Below are 18878 nucleotides of genomic sequence, written 5' to 3' on the forward strand. Positions count from 1 at the left end.
CTTTATCTTGAGCGCTGCGTTCATCCATCTGTGTGACTGCTTCATATAAGAAGCATCAGGCCTATGTTATTCCCCAAACCTAGATATGGAAAAGACAGAAGGACATCAGGACACAAAACTGTGAAAAGCACCACAGTAATTTAATATAACTATGATTAGTTTGACTATGCATTTTTATCAAAAGCATGTTGCAAATGTGGAAAATCACATGCAATTTGTCATAGGCAATAATATGCATAGCATACAAGTGAATGAACTATGTTAATGCATAAGCTGGAGCAGAACAAGGTGATTATTCACTTACCATGGTATTTTCACGGTATTCCAGGGTTCTTCTCAAAACAGCATTGTCCAAACATGGTAAATATATATATATATAATTTTTTTTAATAATAATTGGTAAATAAAAATTGCTAAATAAGAAAACACCAAACCGACCAAAAAATGTATGTCCAAAAACCCAACAGTACTTTAAAACACACACACACACACACACACACACACACACACACACACACACACACACATATATATATATATATATATATATATATATATATATATATATATATATATATATATATGCCACCGAGAGACATATTATTGGTTATTAATCTAGTATATTTACGGTATCGTGACCGGAAGCGACGCATTTCTGCTGTTTCCCGCCAGGAGGCGCTTCGCGGCCCAGAACGCAGATCCTCCTTTCAGTTGCATTCAATTATGAAGATATTTGAATATATCTTTCATTGAAGATATTTGTACATTAGAACGTATACATATATATGTTAAAGTCAAAGACTGGGATTTGATATTTTCAGTGCATAATATTTACACCTGGGCTATATAATGACACCACTGACAGCTTACAAACTAATATACATTTGGAAACAAAAATAAATTAATAAAAAAAATATATATTTTCTTTTTCTTCTGGTCGCTAAACAGCATTTCTGTCACCTTCCTGTCATTCTCGCTGTCATTCTATTAGTTTATTTGGTTTCTTTGAAAAAAAAATATATATATATTTAAAACAGTAAGACGTGATGAAATACGCAAAAGAAAAAAAAGAGTGATTTAAAAAAATATATAATTATTTCCCGGTCGCTAAACCCCGCCCATTCTAACATCGTCATTTCATTCTCGCGTTCATCCTGTCTGTTTACTCGGTTTTTTTGAGGAAATGTATATATCAAACAGACGTGATGAAATACGCAATTAAAATAAAATAAAAAATGAATGATTAAAAAAAAAGATAATTGTTTCCTGGCCGCTAAACCCCGCCCACTCTGTAATCGTCCTGTCATTCTTTCAGTTTATTCGTTTTTTTGTTTTTTTTAGGAAACTTATTTATTTAAAACAGTTATACGTGATGAAACACGCAATTAAAATAAAAAAAGAGTAATAATAATAATATTAATAAAATAAAATATAATAAGATAATTATTTCCCGGCCGCTAAACCCCGCCCACTCTGTCATTTGTTTGTTTTTTAGGAAATTTATATATTTAAAACAGGTAGACGTGATGAAACAAGCAATTAAAATAAAAAGAGTAATAATAATAATAAAAATAAGAGATAATTATTTCCCGACCGCTAAACCCCGCCCACTCTGTCATAGTCCTGTCATTCTCGCTCTCATTGTGTCCGTTTACTCGGTTTCTGAAGAAATTTGTGGGTTTTTAAACCGCTGGACGCGGCGATCTAGTTATTAAGGGTGTATTTTCGAAGCACATTCGGTCCTGGACGTTGTTAATGTATAAAGCCACGTGTTTTGATTAGAGATCATGTCGTACTGCTCGTTCCAGGCGCAGCTCGTGTCCTTCATGGAGCTCGTGGCCAAAGCGGCGGAAGCGGAAATCAGCCGGCGCGTGGACGAGAGCTGCGCGGTCATCAGACTGGAGCTGACCCGCAGCCGAAGGGACATCGATGCCCTCAAGAGGAAGTGCGTGCTTCTGGACGGCGAGCTGAGGAGGGTCAGAGGGCGGGGCAGGAGGAGAGGTCAGAGGTCATCATTGCCCACACACAGAACCACTATAGTACTGTTATGTACTAGAAAGAATAGCATCCATAAGACCATAACAATGACATGATCTATGGTAAGGACTGAAGATCTGCATCTAATGTGATAATGTAATGTGTTTCAGTGTGGTTCAGGACTCAGAGAGACTCCGATGTGTCTGCGATCAGAGATCAGGAGCAGAATCCAGATCAGAATCCAGATCAGGTGAAAACACAAACTCTTTCTGATGATATCTGACCTGGAGACATCAGGACGCTTGTAAATCATCATCATCTCAAGACACTGAGCGACAAAAGCTCAGAAGAAATATATCTATAGATAGTTTTTAAAAGATTATTTTTTTAATAATATAATTTTTTATTTTTAAATATGTTTAAAAATGTTTTGTATTATCTTTATTATTATAGACAGTTTAACATAAAACCTTTTTTAAATATAAAATGCATAGAATGCTATTTGGTTTAATTATTGTATCTAAAAATAAGCTTTTAGAAATCCTTATCCTGTTATCATAAATGACTGAGAACGTTGTGGAAATTCAGTAGATGTGAGTTTTGTTTTAGTCATTTTTTGAGATATTATTATTTTTAGTAATGTTTTTGCAGTTAAAGTTTAGTTATTCTCCTTTTTTTGTCAATTTTATTAGTTTGATTATTATTTTTAAATAAGCAGATATAGTTTTTTTTTTTTTTTAGATCATCAAGTTGAAAATGCTGAAAAAGTCAATTCTCTTTCGATTCTCTTTTACTCAACTCTTTCGATTCTATCTACTTGTTTTCATTATATATAAATAAATATATATATATATATATATATATATATATAATCTTTCCATTGATGTGTGGTTTGTTATGATAGGACAATATTTTGCTGAGATACAACTATTTGAAAATCTAGAATCTGAGGGTGCAAAAAAAAAAATATATATATATATATATATCTTCATGGAACATGATCTTTACTTAAAGAGTAACTAAACCCTAAACCAACTTTTTTTAGTTAATGATCTATAAGAATGGGGCTTTATTAGTGCTGTTCATTGATTCGAGTAACTTTTTTGACATTTGAGTATAAAGTGTTTTAATTCTACAATATATGGTGTAAAAACGTGTGAGTGCTGCCCTCTTCAGGTTGAACGGTGGCTACTGCAGTTGATTTTTCCTATTGGATGTTGCGGTGGCAAGTGACGTAAGCGGTGGCAGGTGACGTCAGCAGTTTCCAGCCCACCACGCCCCTTGGTACGAGCTACCACGCCCTTGTCAGTATAAAACCATCTTGTTCCGTCAAAATCACTGTAGTGAGTCAGGAGCTGGAATTGCGAGTATTGAAAACGATCAGGATAGACTATTATATCATCTATTTAGCATATCAATTATAGCGTTATTTATATCTTCAAGTTAGCGTAGATTTATCTGTATTTAGTACAGTGGTCAGGATGGTACGGAGGTGTGTTGCTGGTTGTGACAGCACTGCTGGACTGCATAGTTTTCCAGCAGACTCAGGTGCACGCCGCACTCGCTCAGCCCCGCCCTAGGTTCGTCCCCTCTATCTCCGCAGTGATCTGCCCACTTTTCAGCATTTTTCAAATATTGTCAGTGGGTGGAGTCAGGCTCTGAGCAGGGGTTTAGTTACACTTTAATATCCTAATGATTTTTGCCATCAAAGAAAAATTATAATTGTGACCCATACAATGTATTTTTGGCTATTGCTACAAATATACCCCAGAGACTTGAGACTGCTTATATATAGTTTTTTTTTTGGTAACTAAAGCTTTTTTTATATAGTTTTGGTTAACTATAATACCAGTGGTGTATTCCGTCATTGATAAACCGTTCTTGTGTTTAATGGTGAATTGAAACACTTGATGTCTTCTGGTGTGTTTGTAGTCTGTCTCTCCGCTGGACGAGGGAACCGGAGCTTTAGTGATTAAACAAGAGCGACAGGAACAAGAATCCAGCAGCGCTGCTGCAGGTATCATAACATCTGATCCCAGAGGAATCGCTACTCTCTTTAAAAGTCTGCTCAAGAGTGTTTAACTCTCTGCTTTAACCCACAGAGAATCGTCCCTTCGATCCCGAGCAGCAGAACATCCAACAGATCCAAGCTCAGGAGAACCATAAACCACTGTTAGAAGGAGCTTCAGAGATCCCAAACACACACTGCACACATTCCCAGACGTCCACGGAGCTTCGGAGTGGACCGGGACTCCAGGTTAAAGCTGAGAAGGACGATGAGGAGCCGAGAGGTCACCTGAGGTTCGCTCAGCTGTGGACAAACACAGAACCGTCCAGAAACATGTGTCTGGATCCCGTGGAGACACAGATGGAGCTTTACGAGCCTGTACTGATCAATGCAGATGATGGAGAGACAGGTGCAAGATTGGACTCGGGTCAAGCATTGGCTCGCCGGCTCCGGACTCACTGGCGCTCAAGTGCAGACGCGGAGAAGCGCTTCAGCTGCTCGTACTGTGAGAAGAGCTTCAGTCGCTTCGGGCAGCTGAAGGAGCATCTGCGCAGTCACACGGGCGAGAAGCCCTTCGCCTGCGCTCAGTGCGGACGCAGCTTCACCAAACACTGCAATCTGATCCGGCACGCCGTGGTGCACAGCGGAGAGAAGCCGTACCAGTGCGGTCAGTGCGGGAAACGCTTCACGCAGCGCTCCAGTCTGAAGTCTCACCAGAGGACTCACTCGAGCGCGTGGGGTCACAGCTGACAACAGCACAACACAGCAGCTCATCCACTGTAAAACACACAGAGGGACTTCTTTTTTGCTGTTTTTAAATGCTCTTTCAAATTGTATGTTCATATTTTGATTTCAGATTGTATCGATTGATGTGTTTTCTGTGTTAATTTATGATTTGTCTGCATGATTGAATAAATCATGTTACAGTTCGGTATCATCTAGTAAATTGGGGAAAAAAAAACATTTAATATGAAAACAACTGACGTGTTCAATTAAATAACTTTAAAAAATGACAACTTTTTATTTTTCCTTTTTTGGTTTCGAATTGATATTGTTTTTTGGCACTTCTAGAACATAATGCCATGCGTCTGACCTTCAACATTCCAAATAATTCCAACTAATTTATTATGAATACCCAGATGTATCAATTATTATAGAAGTATTATAAATAATTAATTAAAATAAAATGTATTATAAAACTAAATTAAATGAAACATTGAAGCAAAATTAAAAGAACTTTTTTTTAATTAATATTGATCTTCAACATTAAATATAAAAAATATATAAACGACTGAAATATATTAAATATTATTTTTGAATTGTTTTACTGTATTTGACAGTTCTAGAACATATATTGAACCTTAAATGTCACATATTAAAACTAATTAAATATAATTATAATTCTGAAATATAATTAATTATAACTAAATAATTGTATAAATATATTATAATTATTTATCTTATTTTTGAATCAATTGTTTTACTTTTTGGCACTCGTAGAACATATCATGTACCTAATTAATTATAATGAAATAATTTATAATAGTTATATATAGAAAGGAAAATAATTAGGCTACCATCAGTTTGATTGGTCGGTCATTATTTTCTTTTTTTAGATTTTGAGGACCAGTCAATTTTGTATTATATTGTAATTGCACTCTTTGCTGCTGCTCTTCTCTTGCGGTGTTTACGGTCGCTGCTGCTGAAGCCGGAAGTGTTTTCGTCCGCGGCTTCTGAAGGTACAGTGAGAGCGCGATGGTCTGGACGCGTCCGGAAGTGAAGATGGCGAGCAGCAGCGCCGTGTTTGAGAGCAGACTGAAGCGCGTGCTGGAGGCCGCAGTGTCGGAGATCCTGCAGCTGCACGAGGATGCGCTGATGCTGATGCGGGTGCAGATCCATCAGAGAGACGCGCAGATCGACGCGATGAAGAGCAGAGTCACGGCGCTCGAGAGCGGCTTACAGCGCGTCACCGCTGCCAGCAGCACGGGTACAGACTGCATACTACATACTGCATACTGAATACAACACACTGCATTCTACATACAGAATACAGTACACTGCATACTGAATACTGCATACTGAATACAACATACTACACACTGCATACTGAATACAACACACTGCATACTGAATACAGCACTACACACTGCATACTGAATACAGCACTACACACTGCATACTGAATACAACACACTGCATTCTGAATACAACACACTGTATACTGCATACTGAATACAACACACTGCATATTACATACTGAATACAACACACTGCAAACTACACCCTGCATATTGAATACAACACACTGTATACTGCATTCTGAATACAACACACTGTATACTGCATACTGAATACAACACACTGCATATTACATATTGAATACAACACACTGCATACTGAAAACAATACACTGCATACTACACCCTGCATATTGAATACAACACACTGCATTCTGAATACAACACACTGCATATTACATACTGAATACAACATACTGCATTCTGAATACAACACACTGCATATTACATACTAAATACAACATACTGCATACTACACCCTGCATATTGAATACAACACACTGCATTCTGAATACAACACACTGTATACTGCATACTGAATACAACACCCTGCATATTGAATACAACACACTGCATTCCGAATACAACACACTGTATACTGCATACAGAATACAACACACCGCATACTACACCCTGCATATTGAATACAACACACTGCATATTACATACTGAATACTGAATACAACACACTGCATATTACATACTGAATACTGAATACAACACACTGCATATTACATACTGAATACAACGCACTGCATACTACACCCTGCATATTGAATACAACACACTGCATATTACATACTGAATACTGAATACAACACACTGCATATTACATACTGAATACAACGCACTGCATACAACACCCTGCATATTGAATACAACACACTGCATATTACATACTGAATACAACATACTGCATACTACACCCTGCATATTGAATACAACACACTGCATATTACATACTGAATACTGAATACAACACCCTGCATATTGAATACAACACACTGCATTCTGAATACAACACACTGTATACTGCATATTGAATACAACATACTGCATTCCGAATACAACACACTGTATACTGCATATTGAATACAACATACTGCATTCCGAATACAACACACTGTATACTGCATACTGAATACAACACACCGCATACTACACCCTGCATATTGAATACAACACACTGCATATTACATACTGAATACTGAATACAACACAATGCATATTACATACTGAATACAACGCACTGCATACTACACCCTGCATATTGAATACAACACACTGCATATTACATACTGAATACAACACACTGCATATTACATACTGAATACAACACACTGCATACAACACCCTGCATATTGAATACAACACACTGCATTCTGAATACAACACACTGTATACTGCATACTGAATACAACACACTGCATATTGAATACAACACACTGCATTCCGAATACAACGCACTGCATATTACATACTGAATACAACACACTGCATATTACATACTGAATACAACGCACTGCATACTACACCCTGCATACTGAATACAACACACCGCATACTACACCCTGCATATTGAATACAACACACTGCATATTACATACTGAATACAACACACTGCATATTACATACTGAATACAACGCACTGCATACAACACCCTGCATATTGAATACAACACACTGCATATTACATACTGAATACAACATACTGCATACTACACCCTGCATATTGAATACAACACACTGCATATTACATACTGAATACTGAATACAACACCCTGCATATTGAATACAACACACTGCATTCTGAATACAACACACTGTATACTGCATATTGAATACAACATACTGCATTCCGAATACAACACACTGTATACTGCATATTGAATACAACATACTGCATTCCGAATACAACACACTGTATACTGCATACTGAATACAACACACCGCATACTACACCCTGCATATTGAATACAACACACTGCATATTACATACTGAATACTGAATACAACACAATGCATATTACATACTGAATACAACGCACTGCATACTACACCCTGCATATTGAATACAACACACTGCATATCACATACTGAATACAACACACTGCATATTACATACTGAATACAACGCACTGCATACAACACCCTGCATATTGAATACAACACACTGCATTCTGAATACAACACACTGTATACTGCATACTGAATACAACACACTGCATATTGAATACAACACACTGCATTCCGAATACAACACACTGCATATTACATACTGAATACAACACACTGCATATTACATACTGAATACAACGCACTGCATACTACACCCTGCATACTGAATACAACACACCGCATACTACACCCTGCATATTGAATACAACACACTGCATATTACATACTGAATACAACACACTGCATATTACATACTGAATACAACGCACTGCATACTACACCCTGCATATTGAATACAACACACTGCATATTACATACTGAATACTGAATACAACGCACTGCATACTACATACTGAATACAACGCACGGCATAGTACATACTTCATACTGCGTATATCACAGCTGATGAATGTTAGTCACTCATCATGGCTGCACTGATCAATACTGTATGCAGAAACCAGCATCACCCATACGAAAAGAGTTCAGATTATATGGGGATTTGAGCTGGTTTTCTGCTACAGGATGATTTGCCAATGAAATTACACTTCACAAAAAATCCTTTATGTGAAACTCCTGATTTGTATCAATAAAGCAATCAAACTATCTAAAGATTTCTACAATGGGAGGATTTCCTTCAGTTTCTCAGACACTGTTTTTATTGAAAAAATAATATTTAATTAAATATTAATGTAATTAAGATCATTCTTAAATATCATTTTGCGATTTCTTTATTTGTGCACAGACATGTTGTAAAAAACAAAGAATAGTCAATGGAAAAACCTTTTCTAGTAACAACCATGTTTTGGTTAATTATTACAAAAAAAAAATTCTTTATCAAACTGAAAAATATTTAACATAATCAAGACTTCTGTTAACTTCTGTGTAAATTTACTAAACTGGGGCCAGGTGCAGAAACATAGCTACTAAGACATATGTTATGTCTTAAGAACTAGTTTGACTAACTAAAGAACTGAGCTAATCAGGTAATCAGTCTTACTGACTTTATAAGTGTGTGTGTGTGTGTGTGTGTGTGTGTGTGAGAGAGAGAGAGAGAGAGAGAGAGACAAAGAGTGGGAGAGAGTGTAGAAAATTAGTCCATCTTAGACTCAAACTTTTTTCCATTTTTATTTTTGAATTAATGTTGTTTGTCTTTTAGCATTTCAAAAATTAAAATAAATGTGTATGTGTATGTGTATATTTGAAATGCTGAAATATTGCTGAGAAAATGCTGAAATATAATGCATTATTATTACATTGTTATTACATATTTGTACATTGTATGCATATATATATATAGCTAATGTAATGTACATTGTAAGATACAATTATTATGAATGAAATATAAATCAAAAACTAACATTTAAATAAATTAAAGGTTGCTTCCAAGAATACAGTTCAAAGGGTAAGTTCAGCGGTTCTGTGTAGCCTAGTTAATGATTTCAGTGTGATTTCTGGTTTATCTGCAGCACGTCTCGTTCAGAAACCTGCTTCTCATCTTCATCACGCTACGAGTCTAGACTCCAACCAGACACACACTGATCCACAGCATCATTCCTGTGGAGAAACACACACACACATCATCTGCGCAGACAGAGAGGACGCTCCTCAAAGCGAGGAAGACTTTGGTGGACTGCTGGAGGTGGAGATGAAGCAGAGCTTTCCGTCTGAAATCATAGATCCGCAGATGACTGCAGACACAGACGCATGCCCACTCGCATCTGCAGAAAGCGGCTCCTCCGTCGCTTCTGGACAAACCTTAAACAATCTCAACTTTGAATCCCTAAACCAGAACTCGTGCACCGACAGAACCGAACCAGATTTCATCCGAGATGAGAATCTGAGCCGCAGCTGCGCAGAAGGACGCGCGTTCGCGACGGCGGCGCACCGGAGAGAAACGGTGCATGAGAAGTGGTTCATCTGTTCGTTCTGCGGGAAGAGCTTCGATCGCTTCAGTCACCTGCAGATGCACCAGCGCATTCACACCGGAGAGAAACCCTACCACTGCGCAACCTGCGGAAAAAACTTCTCCCAGCAGAGCAACCTGCGCACGCACCAGAAGATCCACCACAAGACGCGCACGCGCACGTGAAAAACTGGATGCACCGATATACTGATATATCAGCCGAGTGTTAAGAAGCAACAGATGATCAGAGTCGATCTAAAGCGTGTCAGACAGCAACTTGCATGATGCAAATGTTTCTTGTGTCCAGATTAAAGCAATAATAACCGGGTTTTAAACCAGGTTGCCATATTTCTCCCTTCACAGAACATTATTCGTTAACATTCCTCCAAAGAGATGTGTGCTTTGTTACTTCTGATTAGAAAGTCTCAGCTTTTAAATCCCGTGCGTTTTATCACAAAATACAAACAATTAATGATCAGAGAGCCAGTCTCTTCTGCTTTATTACAAGTTACAGCACAAAATAAACATGAACGAACATCAAAAGCTATGTTGGAAAATACAGATTCATGTCTCATGTAATCACTGGATCGAGATTAACTTAACCTTGCATTTACCTCGGGAATGTTATTAACGGTTCACATTCATTAGGTAGCTATAAAACACTAGAAGGAGCTAAATTACTGTTTGTTATATATGTATGTTTGAATAAATCGGTCATGTAAACTGTTCTGTGCAAACGTTTTGAGTGTGATTATTATATCTGGAAATGAACAGGAGGGAATGTAATCGTGTTGGTGTTCACTTTAACCTCTAGTTTACAGCATTTATTGACCCAAACTATCATTATCTGCAGATTCTGGGTGAAAACATACGAACACGCCACTGAAGAGCATCTCATCTCATGTTAACATTTATTAAATCTATTCACAGATCAGTCAGCTTCCCTTCTTTGACAGAAAACACACTGATCTAGTTCAGATCTAGATGTAAACACTAGTTAGTTGAGTAAAGAACAACTACTAGTCACCAACAGCTCATTTACACAAACTCAAGAGCAGTCACAAAAATGTACAGTTGTTGGAGAAAAAATACAGTGTTGGAGTTTTGTACAGTAAATAATGTCACTGGACAAACAGCTTGTGTTTGGTAGATTGTAGAAAGTAACCTGTTAATCAGGTTAACCCTTTATATTAATTTATCTTATTACTGCTCACGAAGGTGCATCTATTTGATAAAAAATACAGTAAAAATAGTGAAATATTATTATAATTTTATAAAAATATTTTCTATGTGAATCTCTGTTAAAATATAATTTATTTCTGTGATGCTCCGCTGTATTTTTAGCATATTAATGCTGCATAATGATATTCAGAAATCATAATAATATGCTGATTTACTGCTCGAGAAACATTTCTGATTGTTATCAGTGTTTAAAACAGTCGTGCTCTGCACTGTATTTTTGTAGAAACCCCTAATGTTAAAAATAAATATTAAAAAAAATATATACTTATTCATCAAGGGTACATTAAAATCTATAAAAAAAAGAAAAAGTTCTTTTGAACTTTCTATTCATCTGTGAAACTTGAAAAATAAAATGCATCACAGTTTCCTTAAAAATATTGTGCAGCACAACTGTGTTCAACACTGATAATAATCAGAAATGTGTCTCGAGCAGTAAATCATCATATTATTCTGATTTCTGAAGATCATGTGACACTGAAGACTGGAGGAATGATGCTGAAAATACAGCGGAGCATCACAGAAATAAATTAAAGTTTAAAATGTTTTCATATAGAAAACAGATATTTTAAATTCTAATAATATTTAAAAATTTTTAATGTATTTTTTATCAAATAAATCCAGTAAATCATCATATTATTCTGATTTCTGAAGATCATGTGGCACTGAAGACTGGAGGAATGATGCTGAAAATACAGCGGAGCATCACAGAAATACATTACACTTTAACACAGATTCACACAGAAAATATTTATTTTTAAATTATAATATTTCACTATTTTAACTGTATTTTCAAATCTAATAAATGCAGCCTTGGTGAGACTTCTTCAAAAACATTTTTTTTAAAAATCTAAATTTCAAACTCTTGACCGATTCTGTCATCATATAAATATAAACACCTTATAAAATCTCTCGGAATATTTAGCATAATGAAAGATTAATATGGAATAAATCAGTTTATGGTTTTTAAAAGGTGCCCATTCAAACAAAAAATGAAAGTCTGATATGTGCTTGTCAAATTAATTATAAAAAATAATAAGAGAAAATATAATCAAAGTACCATCATAATGACACTGGTGATCATCAGAGTTTTTGCTGAGTTCTGCAGATGTAGACCGTGTCTAAACCAGGAACAAGTTATGATCAGCAAGACTTGGCTCAGTAGAAAGAGTCCATCATCCTCTCGTGAGCTCAGTTCACCATCACATCTGCTCAGAGTTACTGCGCTGATCGTCTGCTTAAAGGAACAGTTCAAACTTAAATACTACAAATCGTTCATTTAATCAACTTTCATGTCGTTCCAAACCCGTATGTGTTTCTTCCAGCCATTAAAAACACAAAAAAGGAGAAAATCTGAAGAATGTGTATATAATCTTGTCTCTATGATGGAAGCAGATCAAACATTTGTTTACATTAATAACTAACAATGAACAACACTTCATTGTAATGTTACATTTCAACATGTACTGCATTTTATTTTATTTTTTTAATCAAATGGTTTATTGCATTGTTATTTGTAATTAGATTTTATTGTCAAATTTTAGTTTAAGTACTTTTATTAATTTTGTAAAAATATATTTATACAAGTTTTTATTTTTAGCTTTAGTCATTGTGGTACTTTAAATTAATTTAAAAAAAAAAAGAAAAGTTGCACTGGTATAAGTTTTTTTTATATATTTTATCTCAGATAATGTTTATTTCAAGTAATCAATATTTTATGGCTTTAGTAATTTTGAAGTGTTTTTGTCATTTTTTTTTTTTTTTTTTAATATCTATATAGTTGTAATACATTGTTTTGTTCGTTTTAGTACTTAAGCTTAGTGAAAATTAGAAACTCAGCCTTTGTAACCTTGCAGCCTTAAAATAAAATGTATATAAAAATTAATGTATTTTTAATTTTTCATGGTTTTTAGCTATAACAATGAGCAACCTATATATATATATATATATATATATATATATATATATATATATATATATTTTTTTTTTTTTTTTTTTTTTTTTACTGTTAGCTATATTTTTTTTATTTTTATTTTTTTATTGTTAGCTCACATTAGCTAATGCATGAACTAAAGGAAATCTTTTTGTAAAGGGTTTCCTCAAATCTTATCCAAATGTCCAGGTTTGCCATCCGCGACACTGAACATCTCCAATGATTGTGATGCATTCGAGTGCTTTGCAGAAGGAAGATCATCAAGTCTACAGCAGATTTGCGCTATTGTGCACGAGTGATATGCACAACTGTTTTGAGCGTTAATGCTTCGCAAACGCTTCTACAGAAGTAAACCATGCCGGTTTGAGAAAGTAAATGGTAATTTTGTACACTGTCTCTTTAAGAGTTTACAGATAATCAAGCTGCATGCAGCGACGACGATCAGCACAACGCTTGAGCTGCAGGAAGGATCGAGTGTTGATCAGATGGCGGATCTTTGCGAGTGTATGATGATGCCGTTGGAGTTTGCCCTCGGCGTCAGTCCTCCGTTGCTGCACTGGAAGTAGTTGGAAACAGCCTCGGATAGCTTATAGGAGTTCACAGCAGAGCTTTCCTCTTCTTCTTCAGGAAGTCGCTCTCGCTGCATGTCTCGGTGAATCTCTCGGCGAGAGCTGCGCTTCCATCCTTCACCGATGGCATCTACAGTCAGACCCGAGCTCATGGACGGAGGAGGAGAACTCTGATCCCGGTGAAGCCCTGAATCCTGGAAGAGAAACACGTCATCTGAGATCTGCTTACAGCCAAAGGCTTGAAGAACCTTTTAATACAATCAAAATTTCCTCACTTTGTGGTTATAAATATCAGTATCTGCACCAAATTGCATATCTTTGGGTCTCTGAATAAAACAGCAGTTTTTTCCTCTTTATTCTTACAATTTCTTTAGTATTGTCACATTATTTTCATGATTTTTTCAACATTTTCCCTCCACAACTTCATTATGATACAACATATATATACAGTACAGACCAAAAGTTTGGACACACCTTCTCATACAAACAGTTTTCTTTATTTTCATGAACAATATGACATTTTCAGTTGTTTCACACTTTTTTGTTATGTATATAATTCCACATGTGTTAATTCATAGTTTTGATGCCTTCAGTGTGAATCTACAATGTTCATAGTCATGAAAATAAAGAAAACTCTTTGAATGAGAAGGTGTGTCCAAACTTTTGGTCTGTACTGTATATACAAATATAAAAAATATATATATGAATATAAAAAAAAGTATATTTTTTGACAATTAAAAACAAACTTAATTTTTGGTTATTAATTATTATCTTGAAAGTTGATTCTCATCAAAAAATAAACTAATAGATTCTAGATTTTTTTAATTAAATGAGCATAAATTAAAAGCAGAAGAATAAACACAAACCCATATGTAAATACTTTACTGATTTATTTGCATTATGGTAATGCGATATGAGTAGTTTTTCTTTTAAAATCATGAAAATAATGTCACAATTTTAAAAAAAAAACTTAATTATTTTAATGCATATAATTTCTTATTTTTTTCTGATTTTGTGACAAATGACAGGAATTACAGAAGTGACATATGAATATTAAATATACATTTTTGTGCATTGTTGGATTTTTCTGAACGTATTTTTCGGACTATAAGTCGCACCCGAGTATAAGTCACATCAGTCTAAAAATACGTCATGACGAGGAAAAAAACATACAAGTCGCACTGGACTATAAGTCGCATTTATTTAGAACCAAGAGAAAACATTACCGTCTCCAGCCGCGAGAGGGCGCTCTATGTCTTCAGTGGTAGACTACAGGAGCAGTGAGCAGCATAGAGCGCCCTCTCTTTGCTGGAGACGGTAATGTTTTCTCTCGGTTCATTTCTCTCGGCTCATGTCAAATTAATTTTGATAAAGAAGTCGCACCTGACTATAAGTTGCAGGACCAGCCAAACTATGAAAAAAAGTTATACAAATATTCCGGAAAATACGGTATATCACTGTAGGAGTTTTAAAATCCTGATGCATCACATATGATAAAAAACAAAAGACATGCAAACTTTTCTTATATGTTTTTTGTTTTTATATTGTGTCTAAAGCTTCAATATACTGATCTATTTAAAGAGTTTTCTGTCGGTTAAGTCAGGCTTTACTGGGTTCAGTTATCTAAAAAGCATCATTAGATCAGTTTTGTTATCCTTGTCACTTAAATCGTAAGTTTGAGAGTGCTCTAAAATTGTCAAAAGACAGTTTGATTTTTTGATTCAATCGATGTGAATCAGTTCAAACGGTCATTTCACGCATTAAGAAGTGAAATGGATTAAGTTTGATGTCATACACACACTCACCAGTGACATATTGCTGGATTTAACGTAGGACTCGACTCTCTGTCTGCGCTCATTTCTCTCCTCCTCACTCTCTCTCAAGGCCTTGCTGGATCGCTCCGGCCGGTGTGTTGTGTAGATGGCAGGACGTCCCAGACTGTCCAACTGTACGTCTCCACGTCTGCCTCTCACGTCACTCAGAGCTGAACGATCCTACAGAGAGACGCAGACGTGTTTATTCTGCTGAGGGTCTCACTCTCACTCACACACACGCACACACTAACACACTCACACACTCTCTCGCACACATACACATATGCACTCGAACACTCACATTCATACTCGCACTCTCGCATGCACATCATCTCTCACTCAAGCACACACACTCACTCTGACAGACACACTCACATTCTCACAAACTCTTACGCACACACACACACACACACACTCTCTCGCACACATACATCTCCATACAGTGCATACACATATGCGAGTGCATACTCAGTCACACTCTCACATTTTCACAAACTCACTCACACACACACACGCACTCACTCACTCACTCACACTTAAATGCTCACACTCGCACCCTCGCACGCTCACAGATTCTCACACTCGCAGTCTCACACGCTCACACATTCTCTTGCACACTCACACACACAAATTCTCACACTCTCACTCACACACTCTCACTCACATGTTCACACACACACGCTCACACATTCTCACAAACTCACTCACACACTCCCTCACACACACTCACGCTGGTGTGAAGCAAACTCACCTCCACTGATAAAACACTGCCCTTCATCGCACTGTCCATCTGAATCAGTGAACCCTCCTCCAGCTGCAGACAACACACACACACACACACACACACAGAGGAGGTAGAGTATGATGCATCACATGACTTCAAAAAGCAGCTCTATTCCAAGTAAATCAGAATTCAACTGTGCTTCAGTTTGTAACAACAAAAATCATGTTTCAGTAACACACTTCCAGTGAAAGCACAGCATTTACAGAACTAGCACACATTTGATAGTTTAAGCTTAATTTAACTATAATGTTTTTAATAGTGCTTTAGTTTTAATATAACTATAGTTTTTATAGCTTAAGCTCACATTTCATAATTATAGTTTAAGAAAGAATTCAGAATTTCATGAAAACATAAAAAACCCAATTCTTAGGACAATTTGTTCGTATTGCGACATTATTTTCATGACAACTAAGAACATTTTCGATCCACTAATGTATTCCTTTACTTTTGAGGATTTATTATTTTTATATAGTTATACATATTTTTACAATTAAAATCTGCATAAACTAAAGTCAGGATAATAAACACTAAATAATATAGAAATACTGATTATTTGCATCATGGTATTCAGAATATACGCACGTTTTTAATTATATAATATTTATGACAATAAAGTACAATCGTACTTTTGAGTTTTTTGTTATTTGTTATTATTTCTAAAGATGATTCTAATAAAATAAAAATGTAAAAAAACACTAATGCAAAGGCTTTTTTAAATGAAACGAGCGTAAATTGAAGGCAGGAGAATAAACTAACTAATATGGAAATACTTGTATTATTCTAATGATATGAGTTTTCTTAATTATGAAGCTATTAATGAAGAATATAATTACTTATTTCTTTCTTTTGATTTTGTGGTGAACCACAGGAAATAAAGAAGCGACAAATAAATACTAATAAACTAAGTTTTCTACATGTTCATAAAAATGCAACAATGCAAAATGTTTTTTGTGTACAATATAATTTCTTATTCCTTTCGTTTAATTTTGTGGTGAATCGCAGGAATTACAGCAGTGATGAGAATATGAAAACTGTGTCTCAGATGTTTCTGTGGAGGCGTACCGCTGTCCTGGGATCCCCGTTGATGGAGTTGAGTCTCCTCATGGAAACCTGTCGTGACAGACTGATCATCTCCTCCCTGAGACACAAACACACTCATGTTGCACTGAGAGATTTCCTCTGGATGCATGTCTAAGGTCACATACTCACGTTCTGACGCTGAGCACTCGCTTCAGCTTCCTGTTCTTGCGTCTAAGGTGACAGTTGACGAAAATGATGGAGATCACTACAAAGATGATTAAAACCCCGGCGACAGACGTCCCTATGACGATGAGGAGTCTCTCTGATGGGCTTCTCACAGTGTGTGCAAACCCAGATGCATGCTCTGGAAATAGACAACAAAAACGGCTTCTGACAAAACTTCACTGTTTTATTCTGCACTATGTTCTGAAGGTTTGTTCATATTTCATGCTCGCTCATACAACATTGTGTGGATGATATTAGTAACAATATTTTGCCTATTCACCTGTAATGTCTTTAATTTAATAAAAAAGGGTTAAATTATTATTTACAAAAATAAAATAAAGTAAAAAGAAAAATATTAAAATGTTAAATAAAATAAATTTTATTTAATCACCACATGGGGGCAACAGAATCACAAAAGTAGACAAACGCTGAGTAAATTGATATCGTGTTTTTTTTTTTTCATTGAATGGTGGTGTTTCAATTGGTTTCTGAGTCACTGTGGACTATGATTAAGATCTAAATTTAAACGATTCTGCAAAACATTATGAGGAAGTCATGTGGTAATAACCGATAGAAAAACCCCCTGAGAAAATGTAGAGACGGGCCACGAACACAGAAATGTTTCCAGAATCAAACATCATCTTGGTTATTTTAAGCACATTTTCTGCTGCCACCAATAGAGCTGATGCTGGTACTGCTATCTTTACCTACATTTATAAACTTCACTTCGAGCTGAAGCACAGTGATATCAGTAAGTGATGATATCATATCAGTGATGCTAATACAAATCTAGGATATATATATATATTTATATAATATAATTTTTTTAAATCCTATATTCTCTAGGGCATTTAAAAAATATATATGTTAATTATTATTATTATCTTGATGTAGAATCTTCTTTGTTTACCTTGTAAAGCACTTTGTTGTATTTATGCAGTTCAGGGCAACTTAGTTGTATTTATGCAGTGCTATATAAATAAATAAATAAAGTCTATATATTATTTATTTATTTATTTAAATAAATAAATATAAATTTTATTTAATATAAATATAAAAATAGTATTTAATTATTAAAAGATATTTACAATTATTTACAAAAAATATTACAATTAAATATTAAATAAATAAATTTTATTCTCGGTTTTAA

At 35.4% G+C, this 18878-nt stretch overlaps 4 protein-coding genes across 5 annotated transcripts in view; 2 read left to right on the top strand and 2 right to left on the bottom strand.

The window, feature by feature from the left end:
• The window catches only part of si:dkeyp-68b7.12 (rho GTPase-activating protein 30), a 19293-nt gene extending 19175 nt beyond the window's left edge, over nt 1-118 (bottom strand). For both annotated transcript variants that reach the window (XM_059562956.1, XM_059562954.1), the window contains exon 1: nt 1-118. This exon is cut by the window's left edge and continues 124 nt beyond it. The gene's annotated coding sequence lies outside the window, so the exon portion shown is untranslated.
• A 1486-nt stretch (nt 119-1604) lies between these two features.
• Nucleotides 1605-4982, top strand: si:ch211-155e24.3 (uncharacterized protein LOC100150696 homolog). Its single transcript, XM_059562722.1, has 4 exons — nt 1605-2001; nt 2148-2227; nt 3910-3994; nt 4080-4982. Exons 1-4 carry the CDS (start codon nt 1788-1790, stop codon nt 4733-4735), a joined length of 1035 nt encoding a protein of 344 aa, XP_059418705.1. The 5' UTR covers nt 1605-1787; the 3' UTR covers nt 4736-4982.
• A 675-nt stretch (nt 4983-5657) lies between these two features.
• On the top strand, nt 5658-10713 carry LOC132154098 (zinc finger protein 180). The gene is made up of 2 exons (XM_059562723.1): nt 5658-5972; nt 9708-10713. Exons 1-2 carry the CDS (start codon nt 5741-5743, stop codon nt 10328-10330), a joined length of 855 nt encoding a protein of 284 aa, XP_059418706.1. The 5' UTR covers nt 5658-5740; the 3' UTR covers nt 10331-10713.
• Nucleotides 10714-13592: 2879 nt separating this feature from the next.
• nectin4b (nectin cell adhesion molecule 4b) overlaps nt 13593-18878 on the bottom strand; it is a 28489-nt gene continuing 23203 nt past the window's right edge. Inside the window, exons 7-11 of the mRNA XM_059562957.1 lie at nt 17693-17867; nt 17546-17621; nt 16451-16513; nt 15691-15879; nt 13593-14079 (exon numbers count right to left, since the gene is read on the bottom strand). Coding sequence (XP_059418940.1) covers nt 13798-14079; nt 15691-15879; nt 16451-16513; nt 17546-17621; nt 17693-17867 — 785 coding nt within the window. The 3' untranslated portion in view covers nt 13593-13797. The remainder of the gene's footprint in view (nt 14080-15690; nt 15880-16450; nt 16514-17545; nt 17622-17692; nt 17868-18878) is intronic.

The sequence above is a fragment of the Carassius carassius genome, chromosome 12, assembly GCF_963082965.1.
Source record: "Carassius carassius chromosome 12, fCarCar2.1, whole genome shotgun sequence".
In the NCBI taxonomy this organism is placed as follows: domain Eukaryota; kingdom Metazoa; phylum Chordata; class Actinopteri; order Cypriniformes; family Cyprinidae; genus Carassius; species Carassius carassius.